We start from the raw sequence: 26,497 nt of genomic DNA on the forward strand, positions 1-26,497 counted from the left end.
TATTACTGGTGTTCTGTTATTTTTAGTTATTTATGAAGCTTATGAAATAATGAGACAATATGGTTCTTCACTTTAGAACTATAGTGCTGTATTTTTGCAAGTATGGATGTGTGAAAGTATGGTAAATATTTAGGAAGAGATGGAAATTTACCAATAGAAAAGCCTGCGTTTACCCTGTTTTTAAGTAATTCCTCCTCCAGAGTTTACCTACACAATGTGAGAATTCATTGGGTCTGGATTTAAGACGCCACTACATACAGTTCCCACTTTGGTTAATTTATTTATTATTATTAAGCAAAATTTATTTGCTTATTAAACACAGAGTTCATCCATTAAATGTTCAACATAATGACAACAAGAAAAAAAAAAAAAAAAAAGAAAAGCATCAGTTAAAGTCAGAGGGTTATGAATGGTACAGCTTCTCCAAATGTCAAACAGCTTTATTTAGCACACACAAAGCCCGAATAGTTAAAAGACAGTTGCACACAAAGCAAAAGTGTTTGATGCAGTAGTAAAAGGTAACTGCATTTTTACATTGCAGTTAGTGCATGGATCTGACTCTGCTGTGAAAGACAAAAGTGAATTGTGTGAACACCCTCAGGATAGTGAATGATGCCCATCTAGTCAGCTCACAGCCGGAAAAGCTGCCCTTTCACTGTCAAAATAATGAGAGATTGAACACTGCAGGTTACTACGAGGGAAAGGTCAAAGAGATTGATCCTTTTCTCTTAGATTGATCCCACTCCCAGAGCAGCTTGCTGAGACATTACAGCCCTGATCACTCAACAGAGAGCATGTAACTTATCGTATCAGCGGATGTAAGTAAAAGTACATTGTTGTAATTATCTAAAATGCAAAATCCTCGAGACAGCTAAAGATAAAAGCAGGTAAGTGAAGACACATAAAGAGAGCACATAGATGGAGTTGGTATGAATTAAGGAGGCATCACCCTGAACTGAGATCTGAACGTTTACTGCCTCTCTCAATTTGAAATGATCCGATGAAGACTGAATTTAATGAGCCATGAAGTCTTAGCAGTTAGAAGTAGCAAACAGGGAACTCCTTGCTGTTAACGGCAAAACCTTTCACAGTGCAGGGAAAAAAGTAAACTGCAATCTTTCCGGAGTCTTGCAACAGGATTTCAAGGCATTGTGATTGTTTACGTTATGTAACTTCAGCACAAAAATAAAAGTCCACCTTTCATCACGGTTCAAGATGTCATAATAACAGTAACGCATTTGAGAAAACAGAAATCACTCAAGTCATTGGAGTTTAAAACATCAAACCATACAACTGAGTCATTATTATACGGCCACTTGGGAGCAGCAGAAACAAGACAAACACACCGCTGATACCTCATCATGTTTTAAGCGAATGTGGCAAACTTGTTAGCAAGCAGGCAGCATCATCATTCATTTCATTTTTGGCAACCTGGTAGTTCTCATCTGACGTTCCCTATGCGTTGGCTTGGTTTTTGGTGCTCTTCTGTATTCAACAGTCATTAATTAGGTCTGTCTGCCATCTGTCTGTCTTCTTCTTTAAACAGCTGCCTCCCTTAGCCAGATTTGATGCTTTGAGAATGTGAGGACCATCCAGAAAAGTACAGCTGCTGGCAGGGAAAGCAGGTTTGACTCAGTGAAACTCCACATTTGCATGAGAATCTGTGATCAGCTCAGTACAAACACTTTATTACTGTACTTAGATGGGTTTTTCAAGTATCTGTACTTTACTTGATTATTGTTCACATTTTCATATGGTATTCACTTTGTATTTAACCCTTTCATGCACAAATTATGAGAACCTTAATCAAAATTTTTTCCTGAGTGTTTTTATTCCTCTTTAGGCATGAAAAAAACAATGCGATTGAAAATTTTCTTCTGAAAAGTAAATAATAAAAAATAAATAAATAAATAAAAATAATTTTTAAAAACTTAAAAAAATGCATAAAAAAAAACAATGAAAAAAAAAATTCTTATGAACCTATTTTTCATGAAGTTGCAAAAATGTCCACTCAGCTGGGCACCACACATTTAATTTCTGACGAACAGAAACATGTATTTACTGATAAATTATGTGAAAGCTATGGGGCGGGCTTGTGATTCTGGGGGTTTATGCTCAGGAGAGATCTACATAATGTTACCAATTCATGTCAGAAAAGACATGTAGTGTCTTAAAACTTTAATAAAGATATGTGTAAAAAAAAAAAAAAAACAACAACAACTAAAAGAACAACAAAATTCATGAATATACAACAGAACAGCTATAGAATAGATGTCCACTGTAGTGACCAGTGTGCATGAAAGGGTTAACTATTTAAAAAATAGCGCATCTCCGAAACATCAACACTAATTTCAACCTTCCTTGACAGGACAATGACACGCTGAAAAGGCAACCCCTTTGTGTATAATGCAGCACATATCACGCATGTTAAAAACGAAACAGAAAAACAGACTAGAGAGAGGAGAAAAGAGAGGAGCCTTGATTGTTGAAGTGGCATCTAGCAAATGAGATGTCTGTGACCAGGAAACCTAATAAACAGCTAGTAGAAATGTAGAGATACTTTTAAATTTTGACTGGTTTTCACTTTAATACTTTTCAAAGTCTGTCAGTAAGTAAAAAAAATGTATACACTTTTACCACCTCTGCCTTTAGATATGTTGTTAGAAAAAATATTCATTGAAATCTCTTTAAAGTATGTGTTTCTCTAAAGTACGTTTGACTCCAAGGTTAGCTATTATAATTGAGTCTGAACTGCCTTTCAGTACATCCCTTCAGAAAAACAACATTCTGATGCGAGGTACAAAACATGAATAATGTTTGTGTTTGTTCTTATGTATTTGATTTTTCCTCAGATCGTTTGAATAATAGTGAGACAGTTTGTTGCGTGAGGTTTGCATACATTTCGAGCTCCCTGTGGAAAGCAGCTATGCATGGTCTCTGTAAAATAAATAAATAAATAAATAAATAAATAAAAAGAACTTAACAGGAGATTGGAGACATTTGCTGCAGGGTGTGCACCCAGTGGACTTCATGTTCTGGAAAAAAAAACTCCCAGCATATGACACTTCTTTTTTCTTTACAGTTAATGATCCAGCTCTGAATCATGATTATCTTATCTGTTACATAAAACACACACACCCACACACACACACACACACACACACACACACACACACACACACACACACACACACACACACAATACTAATGTTTACCAGACTTGTCCACACCTACAGAAACAATCTACTGCGAGATGAAGAGGACTGGGATACCCATAGAGGGAGCCAGAGAGTGCAGAATTTCAAAGAGTGATATGGAGCCCCGTGGGAGCTCACACACCCACACCATAACATGAACGAGCACAACAGCAAAACAAACAGTGCACTCAGAATAGGCAGCATATTTAACACTAACCTTTTAAATATCCTCTTAGTTCTCTCCCTGTGCAATTAGTTTTGACAGCCACACCCCCATGTCCTGTTTTAGTTCTGCACACACACACACACACACACACATGCCATTACTATATTTTGCAAATTTAGCAAAACGTATAACATATGTGCATGCAGACGTACCCAGTGTAACCTAAACAACCTCAGTATTCCTGTCTTACTGTCAGTCAACTCACAGCAAGAGCTTTTCCCCTCACATGGGTGCTCTGCCGGGAACCAGACCACAAGCTGTGAGCAAGAAATGTCACCTGTCATTAAATGCAGTCACAAACCTCACTGAGATGCAATATTTTAGGGAGCTCATTACCAGGAGGGAAAGCAAGCTGATGCCCACATTGAAGTTGGAAGATTTAGACTTTAAAATGGTGGGATGTCTATTTTATAAGTCTATAAAACCATCAGTCATGGATAAGACATGATATCTGATGTTAAGAGTGAGCACATATTAGGAAAGAATGATTACGTTAGCAAAAACAACTAAAAGTGGCACAGTTTAAAGCCGGTAAAATGGCAAATAAACACTTTTCATTAGGAAAGCCAATTAGGACTTTTCTTTTTTTTGTTCAGATTCTTCTTTACTCCTCCTCACACGCAAAAAAATTTGAAAGGCACTTCCATCTTTCTCATCGAAAACAGTTTTGGTCATCACCTGAATATAAATTACGTCTGACAGTACACAACAAAAGCAATGGCCACATCAAACCGCCACACTGAGAACAAATAGCCGAAATAAAAAAGGCGGTAACAACAAAGGTACAAATCATTCTAACAAAGCCTTCAGTTCAGTTTCTCAGAGATATTAATGAGGCATACGACAGAGGAGGCCATAATTTATTCGTAGCAACTGAAGGTCAGGGGAGCAGAGGGTCAGTGTGAATTATTAATCACCACGTGCACAGGGGCACGCTGCCAAGCATGTGTGAACGAGGTGAGAGTAAGGTGAGTGGGGAAATATGTCATGCACTGTTTGGTCCCACGAGAAAGTGACACACCTGTTCAGGAGCAGTAAAGGAGGATGGGAACAACAAGAATCCAACTGAGCTGCAACAGCCTACAACCTACAACACATAACCATACTCACTCAACTTAGTCCTGTTCTCAGCGCCCTGCAACGTTCAGAGTAAGAATCAAAGATCAGCAGTCGAGGTTATGTTTTCAGACCCTATTAGGGACCTTTAAAGCACCATATCTGTTTCTATTAAGCACAGTCTGAATGAACTGTGCTTTAAGACCACGAAGTGCGCAGCGTGAAGCCTGAGCAAGCACATGTCACAGTAGTGTGCCAGGCAGTGCCACGGCATGCCGCGACTGTGGCAGGTCAGTAAGAGTCAGCAGGTATGTAGGTCAATCCCCTGGGACTCCTTCAATGGGGACACGTGTTCAAGCCTCTGGATTAGAGAGGAAATGAAGGATCATCCACTGAGCAAGCAGGACTCAACTCCAGTCACTGACACTAATATACAGACAGAGTAGGGATGGGTGAGGAGGCCAAAATTTTAATCAATGTATATGTAATTTTATTTATCTGTTTTATCATACAAGTAACTGTGATTAAAGTTATCATTGTGTATTCTGTTAACTTTATGCCACCACTATCGTATGACTCATACTTAAATTATGCATGAACACCTTAAGAAGAAGTAACACCATTAAGTAGCACCATTTACTGGCAGAGAATTATGAAAAATGTGAAATAAATCATATTTGCTTTTGCCTTTTGGTAATAAGAAATGAACATGGCAAATGTGAGATGGCTAAAATATGCAAAATGCTACTGAAATATTCAACTGAGGTGCAAAGTGATCATAAACCATGTACGTACTATGGCCAAAAAGAGCAAACTCAAAATAAACGACTCAGCATTAGGTCTCCACACAGCAGAAGAAGAATGACAATGAGATGATGGGCATCAGTCAAACAACGATAAACAACGTGTAAACAAGGATAAAATGTGTTATTTATGTTTGTTTCACCCAGTTGCTTTCAAGTAGAGATGTTTGCAAAGGATTATGCAAATCAACCACAATTAGCCTCACTGTGACACAGTGATTATATAATAATTGTTGCAGTTCGACATATATCTCAATTTGACTCTAAAAGTTTAATGACCAAATCGTAAGTCATCACATATGATTATTTTCTTCTTCTGTTTTCACACAAAAGGATACAACTGCCTCTAGCTCGAGCTAAAAACAGGCTCGTAGAGCAGAAATGGTACTGCCACATCTCTATCTGCAGACGCATTCTACACAGTGAATCGTGATATCATCCAGGCCTAGTAAGAGCTCCTCATTTTGTCCGACTGTTCAGAAATATCCTATTCTGTGTCACATTCACCCTCCCCCAGCTTTATTTGTGTTGCCGTCATGCATATTTCCTGCCTGTATCCATATGGAAGAATGCAAAATGCAAAATATTAGAGTGTGATCTGATACATAATAATATAAGCAAGTGAGAAGAATGCTAAATAATAGACGCTTTCTATTGTCACATAGTCTTCATATCAGTGAACCACAGTTCAATGTATTTGAGATGGAGGTCTTAACCTCCTGAGACCCATCAATGCATTTTTGTCCGCTGTAGGGGACAAAAGTTTGACAGTTTTACTGTAAAAAAAAAAAAAAAAAAAAAAAGGCTGTCCATTGCAAAGGATATTCCATTAAAAATAAATAAATAAAAATGATTTTAAAACATGTATCTGAAAAAAACTACATTATCTAGTTTTCAATCAGGACACTTGTTTAATGTAAAAAAGCTAAAATTTTCACTTTCCTGGGTCTCAGGAGGTTCAAGTTAAATGATCATCACAATTTGACAGGCACAGTACACACTTCATCTTGGTAGTTCTTCTCGGTTCAGCTGGACTAGTTTAGCTCTCTTGAAAATGAGACTTCTTCAGTACACACTTCAAGCACACTATGTATTTAGAATGTTACTGAATAGAATATAAATATGTGATAACCAGGCTGTTCTTAATGAATTAGGTTACTATTCCTCCTTCCTCTACCTCAGGGTCACTTCTTTTTTGCCAACAGTTTACACTCAATAGATCATTCTGCAGGCAGAGCAGCAGACACTGACTACATTTTTGGCTCAGAATATCAATTAGAAAAATGCCACAATTAAAGGAGGAGGAATTGAAAAATAATGAGCAGCTATTTGATTTGAAAATAATACATATTTTATGGCTTCGACTAATGACTATTTCTATTATCACTTCATTTGATGATCCTCCTCACAGTTAATCTTTTTGTCTATAAATTGCCTGTTTTTTTATTACACTTTTCTTTAAAAATACAGGGGTTTCTGAAACAGAAAACAAGGGAGGTGGCTTGATTTGACTGTGGGAGGTGCTGCATATGCAAGTTGATTTTAGCAAAAAAAAAAAAAAAAAGATATAAAAGAAAGCATATTTTGTAAGCATTTTTCCTGACATTGTGTGTGTCTTTAGATCTGCATCTGCTTTAGAAATAATAATCTGAAACATGAACCTCAGGGGCAGAAAAGTGTAGCTGTGAGGATATTTCACATTAGAAAAATAGTTCTGAAAAGAGGCAGTGTACAGTACTCAATGTAAGTACTGTTCAGAAACACATCTAGTCCACCCATGCAGTAACTTTTTTATGAGGAGGACTCACAGTCTCTCCCGCAGACTGTGTTGCTGCAGGACAACAGTGTGTCATCTGCCAAGTGTGTGTGTGTCTGCTGTCCCTCCAGGGGCTGAACAGCACAGGGTCAGGTCATGTTTTCTGCTCTTTATTTACTTATTCTGTCTGTCTCTATTTGTCTCAACAGGGGCAACAGGTGCCATCTTTTTTGCCCACCACACATGCGCTGACCGGATCAGTGAAATTGTCCCAGCTCTCGATACATAAATGAGACACTGGGTGAAGCAATGAAACAAGAAATGCCACAAGGCTGTGTTATCTGAAAGCACCTCTTAAACCTCTTCTCATTTTTACAGTGCTGCCATCCCCTCAGCTGCAGGTATACATGCGGAGGAAGCCACACTGCAGGGAGCTTGCAGTATATATTATTATGTAACATAGGAAGAGGGTCATCGTGCTTGCAGAGACATATAGTATATAAGGAGAATTACAGTTGCGAAAAAAAATTATTAGACCATCAAAAGTCATCAAAAACAGTGGTTATTCAATTAAGTACTAACTCCTGTGTGTATCGTGAAAACATAGAATGCCTAAAAGCACTGTTTTTGGCAGTACAATGCCATAGCTATTGATGTAAGAACTTAAGTGATTGTGGTTATTATCAAGAAAACATGGAAAATTGTGAGATACCAGCTCTTAAATTAAGCTCTTATGAACAATTTTTTTTTTTGTTATAATTATATTTGTCCAAACAAATGTACCTTTAGTTGTACCAGGCATTAAAATAAACAAGAAATTGAAGAAAACAAGGGTGGTCTAATCATTTCTTCCGCATCTGTATATTGTATATTGTAAGTACTTTTAATTACTTCCATGAGTATATGATATTTTATGTTGCAATGCATTTCATTTGTTTGTAAACATAGTATAGGTACATAATATTATAGCTCACTGTATCATACATTATATAAAAATGACTAAATTATAGATATGGGTCATATGATGGTATATACAGGGTGGGGAAGCAAAATTTACAATGAACATTTAGTTGTTTTTTCTCAGCAGGCACTACGTCAATTGTTTTGAAACCAAACATATATTGATGTCATAATCATACCTAACACTATTATCCATACCTTTTCAGAAACTTTTGCCCATATGAGTAATCAGGAAAGCAAACGTCAAAGAGTGTGTGATTTGCTGAATGCACTCGTCACACCAAAGGAGATTTCAAAAATAGTTGGAGTGTCCATAAAGAGTGTTTATAATGTAAAGAAGAGAATGACTATGAGCAAAACTATTACGAGAAAGTCTGGAAGATACTATTAAAGAAGAATGGGAGAAGTTGTCACCCGAATATTTGAGGAACACTTGCGCAAGTTTCAGGAAGCGTGTGAAGGCAGTTATTGAGAAAGAAGGAGGACACATAGAATAAAAACATTTTCTATTATGTACATTTTCTTGTGGTAAATAAATTCTCATGACTTTCAATAAACTAATTGGTCATACACTGTCTTTCAATCCCTGCCTCAAAATATTGTAAATTTTGCTTCCCCACCCTGTACAGTACAGTGCTACAGCAACAATGTTTCCACCACAGGAGTTCATGTCAGTTCTGGATTCTCAATTATCTGGCAAAACCAGCTGCCTGATACAGTAGCATAATTTTGGCAGCAGGACTGTTTAGCACATTGTCACATGATGCGACAGTGACAGGTGGTGGTGTTTAGGCACCCCTTAGCTTGTTTTTTAAGACAACGACAACAAGAAAACTACAAAAATACTGCAAACATATATGTAATAGCCTGTAGACTTCTACATATACTGTATGTCTGCAGTATTTTGACATCTTCTTGAAATAAAAAATTAGCAAATTATGCCATAAAAGTCCTTCCTTTTTCCCTTTTGATTTACTCTAAAATACAGACTTGTGTACTTTTAGGTTTTTATGTTTAGGCTGTTACCTGTTTGCACCTGTTAACCTTAATACCTATAACACTTGAAATGATAACTCTCATCTCACCTTCAGTTCTGCAAGAACACAGGCCTCTGAAGTAGACCTAGTCTTTGAGAGAAAACAGCTGAGCAAATAACAGTCAGAGACTTCAGACCGTCACCCTGTGATCTAAGAGGACAAGGGTCATATCCCCCTCTTGTGATGTTTATGCTGTAAGAAAAGATAAAGATCATATGGATATGATCTAAGACGGCGAGGGTCCGAAATCATTTTCTTGTGACTAGAGACACACACCCAGTATTTGGGTTCATGTTTCCATCATCCGCTGTTTTGAAATTAATCCTGTCAGTTCTATTATCAGACTGAGTGTAAATACTAAATCTGAAGTTACTATGTTCAGAACTGAGGTCACAACCTAAAATATGGCAGATTTAGAAATGAAATAAAATATGCTCTCAGTTCCGGATCATCTTCTAAATTAGCAAGAAATTAATCATGTTCAGAAATATTGTTATGCAGTATGTGTGTGATTTTATTAGCGTGATCGATGTCTTCATTTACAAGAAAATGACAACAATATATAGAAATGTCCTGAATCCAGACATGAACCATCTATGAGAGGAGAATTCCAGTGAATTTTTCAACTTACTGCCAAAGCATACACAAAAATGTAATAATCACTCCCACCTAACCTTTTAAACAGTTAGTTTCATGTTACATTTATTTATTTAATACATTGAGTTTTAGGGGTGATATTTAATTTTGCTCCACCTCTAGTCTGTTGTGCAGTAGTCTTTTTTTTTTTTTGGACTTCTTCAAATGAAGGGAAAAAAATTAAGTACAGTATGGATATGTTAAAAATAATTCTTAATTGAACCCACAGAATAAGTGCTGTGTCGTTCCATTACAGTGATAAAAAAATTACACAGAGCATGATTGAAGATTTTGGCCTTATCACCCACCCCAAATAAATTACCACATAAAGCATATAATTATAATCCATCGCCTCCACAAAATCTAAATATAACTGAATCTTTAAGGGACATTCTGTAGATCCACCCCCTTCAACCTTCAAAGAAATCTTTCCTAGAGAACATGAACAATCCAATATCTCCCTTCGCACACTTAAGGGCTTGTGAGACAGTTTTTAAAAAGGACTGAAACTGTGGGCAAACTGTGGTATTTGACTGTTTTCTTTTAGCCTTACTCCGCTAATTTACCCTGAGAATATTCAAGATAAATTGCAATGTTTATCCCTCTGCAATCTTGCTAAAAAGCACCCACAGCGGTAACACACAGCTCAGCTTAGTTTAGTGGAGTAGCATCTGTGGTCAAACTGTCTAATGCAGTCAGTATAAAAAGAAGCCTTTGATGCATCTTAATTCTACCTCTCTACTCCCTGATTACACAGCCATTTACTACCTCACAGTTATGCACCTTTTCAGGCTTTAATCAACACTCAGACTCCAACAAGATAAGAACTCCAGTGCAGCTTAATGAGTTTCAGTTACATATATGCATTTGTCCAGACAGTAAAGTCTGACGGTGGCATCATACAGAAGATGGGTGATGCCACAGGTAATTTGCTCACCCGCTGAAAACAAAGTGAGATGAAAGAGTCAGATATGCTCTAGACAAAACTCCTCCAAGGCAAAAACAGAACAAAAGCACTGGAACAACAAAAGCCAAACCTCTAAACATACATCTGTTTTTCAAAATGCTAATCAAGCTGCAACCTAACAAACCCATTTTACACTGTGTTGGCAGCCCAGTCAAAACAAGTCATGTGTTTCGTCGCATATGTCTGTCCCTGGGACATGTTAATCAGGCTGTCTCTTCGCCCCCGTTTCATTTTAGATGAGTTTCTAATACTCCTCCTGGGCAAATCTATGACTAGCAGTCAGGCAAATACAATTCACGTATTTCACATTTATCTTACAGACAAGTTACTCAAGCTGAACCTTTTACCAGCGTCTGGTCAGATGACAACTTAATATGAAAGTTAATTTGAAGTAAAAATGTATGCCTAGTACTGCTACACTAGTCTTTCAGACAGGCTGTTAATTGTAGCTGTCCCCTGTATGCATGTTTTCACTTGGTGAAGAAGTCTGCGATCCATCAACATGTTTCAAAAGAGTGTAGCCAGCGCCCACATGAAAGAAGCAATTAGTCAGTTCTTAAATGAAATTCTGAAAAAGGCCATTTAAGATAATGACAAGTAACAGGAACAACAGTCACGCACGAAATGCTACTAAGAACCCATTTAAAAAGGCTATTAGACAATCTATCTAATACACTTTAAAGAACAAATAGCTGCAGTAAGTCTTATACTTTAAATGTAGGAAAACAAACACCTAATGAGATGCAGATGTCTGAAATGAGATTAAATAATAAGAAATTGGTCTCTACAGCTTTCATATACAGAACAGCAAATTTAATATATACATTATAGTCATTGTTTATATCCTGTGTTATCTTCAAAATCACTTTCATGTGTCCTCGATTTTATTTCTTGCTTTTCATTTTTTTTTTTATCCTCCACTTGTGTCTGTTCATTCTAGTCCTAAAACTCAGTCATTTTCTCTTTTCCTTGTTCTGTTTTCTGTCTCACCTCTCCTCCTCTCTCACCTTTTGGTCCTTTGTCCACTCATGCTCACCTGTTTCCTATTCATTCATTACACAATCTATATAATATTCACTTTCGCTTTGTTCCTTGCCTGTACGTCAATGTCTATGCTCATGTTCACCCAGCCTCTACCACTTGCTTCCCCTCATGTTTCCCCTGTGCTCTTTTGTGTTTTTCGATTTTGCAGACATTTCAGACGGACTCTTTGATTTTTCAATCCCTGCTGTAAGTTTAGTTTTTATTTAATAAATTCTCTCGTTCATATCGTCTATGTGTAGATGGATCATTCTCTCTCTCTTTCTGCTACAAAATCCTGACATTATGTATAGAGAGAAATACAGTTTGTTACTTATTTATGATTGTAGATATAAATTACTGCTAATTGAAAAACAAGACAACACTCCTTTATACGTATCATTACGGTAGCAGCCAACTGATGCTTTCCTCCAACTTCATGAGTGAATTTCTTAATGTAAACATGGATTTATACTGATCACATATACCTGCACGTATATATTATCTACATATATAATGAGTATTGTATGAGAGTGAATATGGCATATACCACATCTCACCATTTTGTACTAATGATATTCTATTCTTTGGAGCTGTTAATGAAATGAGTAAGGTGACAAAACATGTGGTGAGCTGTAGTTGGACTTAAAGATTGATCTGACAACTCTGCTGCATCTTGAGGTGTTTTTTTTTTAATTGGTGCAAGAAATGGAAGGATCATTAATTCAGCTTTGGGACTATACATTCGAAACAGTGTTGGTTTGTGAAATGAGCTGTTTATAAGAATGCAGCTAAACAATAGAGCCCAAGTGATCCCATTATGAACAATTACCCTCTCTACAGTTGTGTGTCACACCCTTAGCAGCAGACTCTACCACCACTGAAGCCCCAGCGTCTTCACTAATGGAGGCAGTGGAGGGACCATCCCTCTGGCAGAGTGAAAAAATCCTCTTGATTTATTTATTTTTTTCTGTTGTTTTTGTTGTCAGACCACTGCTCAGAGCAGCAGTCCAGACTTTCAGTGACTGATCTGGTCATCTCCACTGCTGCCTGACAGCTGCAGCACTGAGAAGATTAGCAAGGGGTTAAATGTAATATCGGAGTGATCAGTGAGCTTTATCTCTTTCATTTTGTCTCTCAATCTCCTGCTCCCTTTCATTATAGCTTCCTGTCTGGCTGTGTTTTTACTCCCTTGCTATACAACCAAACGTCTCCTTTCTATAATCTCACATTTGTGTTGCAAGCCTTTTAGCATTTGCAGCCTCTAAGCATGGCACACACTAAACTAATGCCAGCATTAGGGAGTAGTCGCATGCCTGAGGTGCTGTAGGGAAGAGAGAGCTGGAGCACTGATGAAGCGGGTGAAATGATGTGTTGAGACAGGAGGGCCCAGTAGCTGGGTGGGAGGACTGCTCCGGCCCACCTCTGTGGCTCTGACAGCGTGGATAGACACGGCACTGCCAGGGGCCCCTGGAGCATCGGTAAAGCTTGTTAGCATAGCCACCAGGCCTTGAAGATGATGAGTTCTGAAGAGGTGATTAAGCCAATGCTGCAGTCCCTTGTAGGCTTCAAAGCACATTCGCTCACAAGGTGGGAAAGGACGGGCATTTGAAGATAGAACTGCAGGAAAGAACTGGAGGGGTAATTCAAGTTCAATATGGCCACTGTGCTGCTCAGATAGTCATTCATCAAAAGAGCTGATATTGCTGCTGGAGCGGGCAGGGCTTGGAACAGGTCGAGGTTGACCTCAAAGACATCTCATGAAAAATGAACACTTGAGGTGCATGGTAGCTTAGAAGAATAAGGTACATACAAAGTAATCATACTGTCAGAAGGAGCTGGTCATTGTGGACTACTGGGAGAGTAATCGACAACCTCAACTTCAGAATGAAGCAAAACATCCCAAAATATATGAAAAGCACAAGACCTCCATCAAGTCATTAAATACGAAAACTGTTCAGGGAGATTTTCCTTCCCACAGATCCGTGAAGTTTTGACAAGGTGTATGCATCTCTGTCTGAGCTCAGAGCCTGCTGCCACACACAAAGGTCCCAGAGATGACAGTGAGTGGCATTTAAGCTTCCAAACCAGCAGGCCATCTGTGCTGGGTGCCACATAATCAGTCATCGCCATACATCACATCATCTTCCTGTCAAATAGTCATAAACTGAGTATCAGTGAGTACACTGTGGCACAGGGATGTGGAGTAAAAATGCACCGTGTAAACATGCAGCCTCATTTGAAATGCAGGGATTAAGTAGAAAACCTTTGTTTTACAGTTGCAGTCTATTCAACACTAATATATTTATCAGCCAAAGTCAAAATGGTTTTGTCTCAGTTTAATCATCCAACAAAGCTTACTATTCTCAGATGGCGCTTATTTGTGTGGGTGGATCTTTACAATGGTGTGTTGGGGTTAAGCACCACACTCAAGGGGATCACTGCACTCCCTCAACACGGATTAGCAATACTCTCAACTATTAGCTCCTTCTACGAGTGCACCCCAACACACACACACACACACGCACACACACACACACACACACACACACAGCCATCTCTGTTTCTGTCTCTTTTTGTTTGTGTCTATAGCACCTCTTCTAAATACACCATCCTATTATGTACAAAGGTTTTAAAATGCTCAGCCTGATGTTGCTGCTAAATCAAGAGTGCAGACTGAATCAAGAGGGCTGAGTACCCGTGTTGCAATGTCAACTGCAAGCGATTCAACCAGAAGTAATTGCCAATTCAATCAATGTGTCAACAGCAAGCAGTCTCCAACTAAGGCATGTAGACAGGATGAAGAGGAATGCAAACGGATGCACTGAAACGTGCAAAGAGAAGGAGGGTGTATGTGAGGACTCATTCTGACTAACACTGAAACAAAGGCAGACAAGGGAGCAAAATAGCCATAGTGCTGGCATTAAAGAATGACCTGTGAAAAGGAAGATAAAGTAAGATTTCACGGATCTGGCACATCACCTGTGTGGTGTCGTGTAAGAGAACACATTGGAGAAAGAGCAGGAATAAAGTTAGATATGAGACTGTAATGAAATATAGTTCTCCCTTCTGGCTTAACAGCAGTTTTACAGCAAGGCGAGTCAGGATCACACAGTTCAGCTATTTAATACATTTGAAATAAGAGCCTAAGCAAAGGGTGAAGTGCAACAATATGTGTGGGCTTCCATATATGAGTCTGCATATGGGCCAGATGCTACAATTAGTGCTTTAGAATGGCATTGAGCAGCATCTATAGATTACTTAAAAACAAAATGACATGCAGTTACTAGTTATTCATTTATTTATTGAGTAGGTGGTTGAAAATAGCATATAAAGATGATATTCTAATCTGTTTGTCTCCTAAAGTGTGTTTTTGTGCAGCATGTTTAAGATATATGTGGCTGGGTGATTCTCAGTTCACATGTACTTGATGTAATCTGTATAATCAGAGCAATATAGAAGTACAAAAAGGCAGCAAGCAGCTGACTGAGGCTGGGTGGGTGTTCAAATCTGTGATGGTGTACCATCATCACTTTGGGAGCAGCCAGGCTGAGCACGGCAGGCTTGGATGCATGATGCCGACAGCCATCTGGCTTTGGATGGGACTCCTGAGGGAGACACAGGCTGGTGCCAACCTTCAGAAAACACTTCCAGCATGTTTGAGAATGAGAATGACATGTTCATCTATACTGTAGCTCTGTGTGAGAGCACCCACTGTGTTCCTGCAGAGCTGTGACGCATTCACTAATACATGTTGTACATATGTTCTGAGAATGAGGTATGCTGGGTATATTCAAGGGGACTGCAGACCAGAGAAAATCTGAATCCTGAAATGATAAGTAGATCTTAATAAATTTTAATGATTGGAATCATTAAACATGGACATTATTTGTATCTCTGAATGACCAAGTTTCTTTACAGAAGATAGATGCACATAATTTTTTACCCACCAGAACTTCTTGCATAAAAAATATTCTTCAGCTGAGTAAACATGAAGCTCCGTTTGCACAAAGAAATATTCTAAAAATGAACATAGTTTGTAGATGGTAAATTCTGTGCCACACAATGTCTTTTAAGCTAATTCTCATCATCAACATTTCATCATGTGGAAACTAGAAAGTGTACTGCATCATGTGTATAAGCATATTAAACTGAGCCAGTATATAGTTGTTTTAGACTGTTGCAGACTGTGTTGCAGACTGTGTTACAGACGGTTAAAAGGTCTCTCTATCCACAGTCTCAGACTATAATTGCTTTGTCACAGCTGAGCATATTACAGAATGAAATTGTGAGATGCTTTTGTGTGGGTGGGTGTGTATGTGTGTTTATGACCTATAGGTGTCTTTGGCTTTACCACATGCAATGATTGCACACCAGATGAGAGTATATGAGATTGAATGTAAAATAGTAAGTACTCTGATGCAGTTATTTAGAGATTGTATTTCATTTCAGCTGTACGTTGTTGCTAGAGGCCAAGCTGGAAGAGCAAATTTTTATGACCAGGGATCTGAGTGTGAGTGGACCACACTGAATCTTTCTTACCTAAAACATCATCTGCATACTCCAGTCTGGAAGATGTGCTCTAATATATATAGTTTAAAATTTCACGTTCCTGTGTTGTTTAAAGTAAAAGTAAACTTGGTACTGAATGTGTTATGATCTAACAGAGGAGTTATAGTTTGTATTATTAGGTAGCTGCAAGAATAATTACAAGTGCCTAACGTACAGTTGTGTTTTAAAGTAAGTATTTGCACTGTCCCATATTTCATAAAATGTATACCTGTTACTGAGGTCTACAATCTGAAAACTCCAACCTGTTTACAAAACAGTCACGTGCAATGAATCTAACATGTGCCTGCTCAAACTTCATCCACAGGCATCAACACATAAACTGACCTTATGTGGCATGAGGAATCAAACACAGCACTTTCCCTGCTCCACACTGCATAAACTATTTATAATGTTCTCCCTCACTGAATAATTGATGAGCTATCTTTTCTGTTTCTCTACACTTTTTCTACAGTTCTATGAGAAATCCAGTCTTTTTACTAATGATCCACTCGGGGCTTCCATCTTTTGATAAACACTGGGCACACTTCCTGTATGTGTTGGTATATATCATAATAATAGCTAACAGAGTGGGATCAGTGGGCCTGTCCAACCATGGGAATAAAATGTTAGGTACGTGGGAGAACTGGTGGTGGAAAATAATGTTATAGCGAGGCTGCTGGGAACTAAAACATAATGCATTGTGTCAAACACTCCTCTACTTGTATCTACAATCCAAAGAGAGCTACTCCAAAACATCCACTGTATCTGCTTCACTAGCTCGTGCTAGCAGGAGAGACAGAGTGATTCAGGAATGAGGATTGACATGCTCTATACGGGGAATCAGATTGAGCAGCAGACACTCAGTGAAAACATTTTATGTTCTATTTACAACCAAACTCTGGGGAAATGACAATGACACACGGGTGGTGCTAATATCCTTGAGAAGTGTAATGGGGGAGGAAACAGTCCCAAAACAAGGACATCTTATTTATTCAGAGTCACACATGACTTTCAGCACTAATTGATGTGAAATATTGTGCGATGTAACTAACAGTTGGCTTCCTTTGGCTCATTATGCCTGATTCTCACTCTCATTCTCCTTCTCAATCTATCACCTATGCTGTCTCTCCTCCTCCATTCTTCCACTCTTAACCGCACAGACACAAGCACTCATCGTCTCATCACAAAGTAAAAAGGGGTTGACTATTATATGATACAGCTCAGCCTAATTTACTCTCAATGAATTATGTATTGTGTCACTTGTGTGGCAACACCAATACATTTTCATGAATATTTCCAGTATTGTTCTGATTTCTGCGACCACAAATAGTTTCCTAAGTCCTGCTGTTGCTCGAAAGTCTGCTAAAAATGGAGATGATTATCAGCAGTGAATAATAAATAGTTAGAACAAAGTATTTAGTATGTTTAATTAACTGAGGCTAATTGTACTTCAACTTTCGTTTTGTTAAACAACGTGAATAAAAATACATCCATTATGATTCATTGTGGTACAAATGCCAAATTGAAATGAGGTGGCATACTTTCTGTAGGCACTGTTGGTTAACCTTTTATTGTTTCCTTTAAATTACTTTAATTAATCGGACGTAAAAACAGCAGCTAATCTGTCTTTTCACCCCATTTCCATTGTCACCTGTCTTAGCTGTAGCTGTCATAAGACGGGAACACCTAGCTGAATGTAACTATCTCTTTTAGCAGAAAACCAGCCTCTTCAGGGCATAAAAACTGAAGTTAATAACTCGCTCAAACAAAATGTGAGGTCCATGTCAACAGAAATTGTTTTAAAGAATTAGTCTGGTGTTCATACTGTTTGACAAAAAATACACAACCAGAAAATGAAACACAAAAAACTAGAGCCACCAAAGAAGTGATTCTACTCACAAATACCAAACCAAAGCCTTTAGCTTATTCACCACATGCTTCTATTGTTGTCCAAAGGCTAATAAGCAAATAAACCTGCAGATAATTTTTAATTACCATATGCACCACCCTATGCAATATGCAATACGGTCTATACTTTTCAAAATGTCACTGAGCCCTTTTGATAAATGAACGTTCACTTTCACATATTTTTATAGTTTACTAGATAATAAAAATGAATGGGATTTGGGGTGGAAAGTCATAGACAGGTTAAGAGAGACAAATAGCACTGAGAGCTTCACTAATGCATTGTTGGTTTTGGTCCTTTAATATACATTTATACAGGCAGGTAATAAATTAAATGTAAAAACCAATATTAGGTGTTATAATAAGGTGGAAAAAGTGCCACCACATACCAACAGAACAGCTCCAGTCTCTAAACTCTACTGGACAGATAAAAACAACGCTTCCAAAGGGTCTTAATCTCCCATGAGTTTTCAGTTTTGTTGAGGCCTGATGACTGTGAAGGCTACAAATATTATTTTCATATTCATTAAACTATGCCCTGTGGATGGAGGCACTGTCATCCTGGAACAGACCACTCCCACCAGGTTTTCTTTTACAGAAGCTATAGGTACTGTTTTTACTTTAAAATATTTTTAAAATGACCTTAAAAGTATCATTAGACTTTTTAAAACACAATTTAACCAAGGCCAGGTTGAGGATGAATGTCATTAAAAAACAACTTTCAGACTCAAAAAACTAATAATAATATAAACATTTCTGATGTTTTCACCACTAGACACAGCTCTAAAGTGAAAGAATGAAGTCTGATGCTGAAATCAGCATTTGTTTTTTACTAGTGACTGTGATTATTAGGCTTATGAAGATATAAAGTTACTATATTTGTTGTTATGTTTAGTGAATTCACCATTTGCTTATCCACGGTTCAGACTAAACTGTGACCGTTCTGATTTTGTTCGGATGATTCCAAATAAATCTTTAGGGCATCTACTGACAACACAAACCATGCAAAAAACTGAGGTGATTTGTGGTTTTACTGTGGCTGTTTTCTGTCTTACAACTAACTGTCTTAAAGCTAACAGAGCAAAAATGCAAACTATCAGCTGACACAGCACGTGAAGATTATAAGACATAGTGTTATTTTAACCAATTACCTGAGTTTTTGTTTGAAGAGGAAAATTTGTGTAAACAATGAGCTTTATACTTTATTATAAGTGATATAATCTGTGACGATGTAACATTGATTTATTGGTGGTTTTAGTAGTCATGAGTGCATTCTGGTACAAAACTTCCCCCTGCTGTTTACAGTCTGGAATATGCAATAATTCATCACCTGCATCACGTCTTCTCCATTACATCCCAAAAATTCTCAGTGGGGTTCAAGTCTGGACTCTGTTGTGGCCAGTTCATTCAAAATGATGTCTCATACTCCCTGAACCACTCTTTTACAAGCCCGAGGAGCCTGATGATGATTCCTGGCATGTCTGGTCTTTATACTCTCTAGCAAATTAATGGTTGTTTAAGAAGTGAGAAGTCACACACTGCATCAGTTAGAGTTAAAGAACTTGTTGTAGCTGAAACATATTGATCACTGCACAACGCTTATGCATGCAGCATGAAAAAGACAGAGAGAAGCTGCCATGAAGAAACAGCAAAGTTTGGATAGATTAGGAAAGGATGGCGAGGATGAATGTGCCAAACAGGCTGTGGAAATCAAGCTGAGAAACCTCAATTCAAAGTACAAAGTACTCACACCACATCCAAATGGTTCTCACCCACTCTGGTGCTACGTACCTACCAGCCAGCTCCCATGGAAAGAGTTTTCACAGGTTTGGAAAGAACATACCTTCTCCTAGATTGAGTTGTGGATCATAACCAGCAATGCAGAAACACAGCACAGCTAATAACAGAGCCTCATGAGAAAACCGAGCTCAGAGCAGTCTTAAAACTTTTGTAGGTCCACTGCATCTCAACAGCCAAGCATAAAAGGGATGCCTGACAAACAAATTATCTCTCTGTTTCCATAGCAATCTATGAATGGCCACTGCTAGTGCCTGTGACAACCAGATGCCTGGGAAGACAAGGCTTGCCCATAAAAGCCAACGCTCTGCAGAAAGCCTGTTATTACTGCTATCATTCAATTGGACTTGATTTGCATAATTAAACTCTGTTATTGCCTGACTCTGGAAGCCACTGCAAACCTCTGTTCTTACCAACTAGTGTCTCACCATGACAAAGGACATGGAGGCATTTTAGGGAAGTGTATGGCCTCATCTGACCCAAGTCTGTGACTAATCAATATTAAGATTATCCATTTAATTGGACTTGATAAGCTCTGTTTCCTGCAGATTGGTCATATACTTGTGTGCTGCTCTAGGGCAGAGTGCTCACTGATGAGGTGAGTCACCACCCAGACTTCACTTTGCTAACTACATGAAAGGCCCTGACAGAGCAGAACCAAGCAGGTCCTGACTGAGAAAAACACAGACAAGAAGCAGAGAAAGGGAGAAGAAGCTAAGCAATCACAAACTTACATAAAGCACTGTGAGGGTAATCTGCACACAGAACCTGCTGCCAGCAAAATGAAAAATCAGGCATTCTTATGCAGAAATGTGCTTTCGTTCTGTTGAGGGTTTTTTTTTTTTTTACATTAAATATCATGTAATTAATTTGTAGGTCTCCCTACAAAACAGTAACAGTAAATGGAGAAGACAATGCTTAAATGAAATTAAAGCATATTAAAAAGAGCACAGAAATACAATAACAATTTGAAACATTCCAGAGATGTTTCAAATGAGGCAATCATTTGGCTTCTGACAGCACCTGAACCCAAGTAGTTGATATATGTGTACAATAATATGGTGTAAATAATCAAGCTGGTCTCTCCAGCACTGAGCAGCCACAAATGGGTAACAAAACAACACATTAAGCTGCACTGTGACACAGCAGTTTTCATTTGGAAAATCCACAGTCTGCAAGCAGGTGCAGATGAGTTGACACTTTATTATATTGAGCTGAAAGCCACACTGATCACATCTGAGTCTTACCTCAACTAGATGCGGAGTGGGGTTGAATCCACACATGTTGCACACTTGGGAGTGGCACTGTGTGCAGGTGTTGTAGTTTGGTGGTTCTGCAGTGTTGCCGATGTTGAGAGCTGTCTTACAGAGGGGACAACAAGTTTTTGACTTGGAGGAGTCTGGGGGAGCGTGCTGTTGTTGTTGCTGCTGAGGAGGAGCTCGAGGCCCTTGTTGTGCAGGCTGGGGTCCTGAGGGTTTACCTGCCCCAGGTCCTGGACCAGGAGGCCCTCCTGGTTTCGGGGCTGGTTTCTGGGGTTGTTGTTGGGGTTGGGTAGTCTCTGATATGAGGTTACTGGCTTGGTTGAGAAGAGAAGCACCAAAGCCAAACAACTTCCCAAAAGTTTGCTCTGGAGGTGGGGGCTGTCGTGAAGGGGAGCTCCCTGCGCTACGCGTCTGGTCCTGGCGAGGGTGCTGGGCGTGGTGGGCGGGGGAACTACGGGACAGGTCAGGCTGGGATGGGGCCTTTGCCATGCCCGGAAGGGGAACTGCACCTGGAAGGGTCTTTGTTTGTTGCTGATCTGGACCAGCTGGACCTGGTTGTTTGGTAGGGCCAGGCACTGGATGAGCCTGAGCTGGAGGCTGCGTCTGAGGAGGGGTCTGTGTCTGGGGTGCAGGCTGAGTCAGATCTGCTTTGGCTGCATGAGAAGGAGAGTGTATCTGTTGCTGACTCTTGGAGCGTGGTGTGGTCATGTCCATCCCCAAAGCTCTCTGCATCTGACAGTTAAGACACAGCCACTCCTGCACCTGGGAGGAAAAATAGAAAACAAAAACAAAACATTTACCACACACTACAGCCTCAGACCTGTAAACCTTTCACCATGTCAATGACCATAGAATAGTGCTTACTAATAAATCACATCATCTGAACATGCTTGTTAATAACAGTGCAAAATTTACTCTGGTTTGCAATAAATAAGTAAAATGCGATCTGGCAAACTGTTCAGTTTTGTATTTTTGCATGAGTGCTCCATGCATTTACACTTAGCACACAGATATATGACCAGTCACATGGAGTCCAGGAACCGTGTGTCATACATTGACATGACTCAACCAGTCAGACATAGCCTCATCTAGCTTTCAACCTCCCTTAAATTAACTGGTATCAATATGGTGGACACTACATGCTTCGTTTATTTTATTACATCTCATACTCTCGATACTGAGCAACATTATTGCTCGTTGCAGATTTTGCCCGTGCTGTCCAGGCCTACTGTGGTAATTAACTAATAGGCTTAACTTAATTATGAAACAAGCCAACGTATCTGATTAAAGGTAGTGTAACTAAGGTGTGGTGTTTCTTCACTTTGTACTCCTGTGCATCTCTACTGAAGTAAGAGATGGCAGTAAAATGGACCGGAGAATCTAAATTGCCCCTGGATGCACATGTGAACAAAAGGGGTGTTTGGTTGTTTATGTGATGGACTGGCTGCTTTCTCTTCCCCTCATTCAGTACATGTAGGCAGAGGCTCCAAGCAGTAATGAATGAAAAAAACTGAGTATGGAAATGACTGAATGAAAGAATGATTGTGAATGATGTGAAATAGCTCTTTCAGGGAGGATTTAAGCGTCCCTATGCCTCTGCACGGGCATTTATTGGCAAACATCATTTACTCACAAAGAAATGCGAAGGAAATAAATGTGACAGACGGGTTCAGCTCTGGACTTCTTTAATAAATCTTGTCTGGCCCTGATTTTATAATGTCTCCTCTTGTTTCTTTTTGCTTTCTCTCTCATTATACATCATATTCCCTTCCTCATTAAAATCTTCCCACCATTCTCCTCCTGTTTCTCCTGCTGTTGTCATTTCCTTCATGTCTTTCTCCATCTCCTTTCTTTTTCTCTCTCGGCTCCGTTTAGGCACATAAGAAGGTGAAAGAGGCACCAGTGGTGGCACATGGCCATACGTGATAATTGGCATCCTAGTGCTTTGACAGCTGCCTCACTATTGTAGCTGATGTAGAGTTTTGGTCATTACATAATGCCTTATAATGCATTATAGATGTGTTTGGAGAAAGGATGTTTAAGGGTTTGGGCTGAGTTGGAGGTCTTGGGCATAAAGAGCGTGCTGGGAGTGCGGACCGCTGGCTTTTAGCATTATACTTTAGGGTTAAAATTTCTCTTGTGTCTCTGAAGGAGTAAAGATTTAGGCTCGCTTCAGCTGAGAGCTTTCAGTACTGTGAGAGATGCTGAAGTGAAGCCTAAAAATGCAGAAAGATCCTTCACTTCTGCTGTGGAATCAAATGTCTCTGCAGGCCTGAGGCCACGGGTGATTGATTCACAAACAAGCTCAAAGCATCCACAACAAAACACATATACTCTCCCTAAGCTACTATGTAGAATCAGAGGGTTTTAAAATTATGCTTATATGATTTTATGTATTCATTTTATTTTATTTTACTGGTTTATTTGACAAGGACAGTGCATCCTGTTGTCCCTAGACACATTGTACTGTGTCACCCTGCAGGCAAAGTAAGTTATAATCCTTCATAAGCATACATTAGCATTAACAAAACAACAATACTGATGTTAATAAAGACATTAATTAAAATGTCATGTTGTGTACTATTTATGCATGCACCATTTTAAACATGCAACATATACACATAATATACAACATACTGGAGAAAGACAAAAAAAAAAAACCTTAGCAATTATTCTTATATGATCTATATATTATAGCTAAAAAGTGCTGAACAAACCATTGCCTATAAAATATATATATATATATATGCTGATACATTTTTGATACAAAGCCTCTAAACGACTTCACTTTGACAATGACTTTACTGCTCTACTGTTAAAAAATGAACTATTTTAGTGGATAATGGTTTCCGGTGACAATATCAAAATGTGCCTTCATAATAACTTTGCTTGCTGTTATACGTCCATTTTTCAGTATTTAATTCATCAGGATTTAATTGGAAAAAGTTCCAGAGTGCCTGCAGCATTGTTCCATATTTTACCGGTTAAATACTCTATTACCGGCACACTTTACACAGGCTAGATGTCAGTTCATAAGTTTAGCTACACTAGAATGAGTCACTGGACCCAAAGTCTAGTATCGCTCCACATACTGTAAAGGACTGACTCACTGCTGAGGCCAGTCTTTGTAGAAATACTACTCTAACAGAGACTTAACATGAGTATATATTGTCTAATTTTGCTGACTCAGATGCCATTTTGTTTTCACTTGATTACTCCAGTGATATTTTAATAGGAGATGATGGCTGTGAATTTTAAACCCCCATTTCCACTAGGGCTTGATGCAGTGAAGTAGAAATGTGTTTAGTGTGTTCTGACATTACTGTTAAGTGTGGTTACAAGCGAAGAGAACAGACCACACCCAGTCCTGAGAGCTGTGGCCAGCATGTCTGATTTAGTCATTAATTCTAATTGGGCTTATGTAATACTTAATGTTTGGTGCTATGAGAGTTTTGGAGGAAGGATGAAGAATGGAAAGGTCATTTGTGGAAAATTCTTCTAATGTCATCAGCAGGGCAGATACATCAGCAACTAGGCTACTGATTGATTCATGTAAACAATGTGAGTGTAATTAATGAATTATGACATGATCTCCTTGAAATCATCACCCTAGTTTTCCACTTTGAATCAGATAAGTGTGTTAGATATTCCTTTTTTTTTTTTTTTTTTTTTTCAGTTTAGTTCAGGGGTGTCAACATGCAGCCCGGGGGCCAAAACCGGCCCACCAAAGGGTCCAATCCAGCCCGCGGGATGAATTAGTGAAATAAAAAATTACACTGAAGATATTAACAATCAAGGATGTCAAAATAAATTTAGTTCAATTCCATCTAAAGTGGGTCAGACCAGTAAAATACTATCATAATAAAGTATAAATAACAAAAACCATATATTTTTCTCTTTGTTTTAGTGTAAAAAAAAGTTAAATTACACAAAAATGTTAACATTTACAGGGTGGGGAAGCAAAATTTACAATGAACATTTAGTTGTTTTTTCTCAGCAGGCACTACGTCAGTTGTTTTGAAACCAAACATATATTGATGTCATAATCATACCTAACACTATTATCCATACCTTTTCAGAAACTTTTGCCCATATGAGTAGTCAGGAAAGCAAACGTCAAAGAGTGTGTGATTTGCTGAATGCACTCGTCACACCAAAGGAGATTTCAAAAATAGTTGGAGTGTCCATAAAGACTGTTTATAATGGAAAGAAGAGAATGACTATGAGCAAAACTATTACGAGAAAGTCTGGAAGATACTATTAAAGAAGAATTGGAGAAGTTGTCACCCGAATATTTGAGGAACACTTGCGCAAGTTTCAGGAAGCGTGTGAAGGCAGTTATTGAGAAAGAAGGAGGACACATAGAATAAAAACATTTTCTATTATGTACATTTTCTTGTGGTAAATAAATTCTCATGACTTTCAATAAACTAATTGGTCATACACTGTCTTTCAATCCCAGCCTCAAAATATTGTAAATTTTTGCTTCCCCACCCTGTACAGACTAGCCTTTTAGAAAAAATGTGAAAAACCTGAACAAATATGAACAACCTGAAACGTCTTAAGAGATTTAAGAGTAATTTTACCAATATTCTGTCTGTTATTAAATGTTTTGTGCATTTGTAGATCCACTGTGATCTGTACGTTGTAATGAACATGTAAAAATGAGAAGCTGAGGCCAAATAATGGCATAAATTGTTAAAATTGCACCTTTTTCCTTACTAAATTTCATTTTGGTCATGATTCATGTTTTTCCATATTTTTTTTAAAAGATAGTTTGTAGATGTAGAAATTTTGATAATATAATTTTACTTTTTTCACTCTAAAACATAGAAATTAGACATACAAATTTTGGAATTGATATTATTTATGTATTATTATGTTATTATTTTAATGATCCGGCCCACTGCAGGTCATATTGGGCTTTATGTGGCCCCTGAACTAACATGAGTTTGACACCCCTGGTTTAGTTTATTTCGAATATGCAACAAGATAAAGTAATCTTACTTAGTACTAAGAAATAAAACAGGTAGTAAGAAGTCATGGGAAAAAAAAGACAAAAAAACCCTTATACATATACATGACTTCATTTACACATTTGAAAAGGAGTGGGAGGAAGTATAACTTATTTAATCTCACCCCTTCTCCAAATAACAGTAAATCCTTTAGCTTCCCATCCTTCCTTATTATTATTTCTGAAATTCTTATGTAGTTACCATTTGCTAATGTACAGGTAACACCATATTCACATGGAACTAGTACGCTGCTGCCCATAAAGCTGGAATTTCATTTAATTTCATTTATTAAGATCCCCAATAGCAACT

At 38.3% G+C, this 26,497-nt stretch overlaps 1 protein-coding gene across 1 annotated transcript in view; it reads right to left on the reverse strand.

Moving 5' to 3' along the window:
* bsnb (bassoon (presynaptic cytomatrix protein) b) overlaps positions 1-26,497 on the reverse strand; it is a 75,433-nt gene that overhangs the window by 24,830 nt on the left and 24,106 nt on the right. The window contains 1 exon segment of the mRNA XM_030133575.1: positions 21,159-21,935. Within this exon segment, the coding sequence (XP_029989435.1) occupies positions 21,159-21,935 (777 nt within the window).

Source organism: Sphaeramia orbicularis, chromosome 5 (genome assembly GCF_902148855.1).
Source record: "Sphaeramia orbicularis chromosome 5, fSphaOr1.1, whole genome shotgun sequence".
NCBI classification, from domain to species: Eukaryota; Metazoa; Chordata; class Actinopteri; order Kurtiformes; family Apogonidae; genus Sphaeramia; species Sphaeramia orbicularis.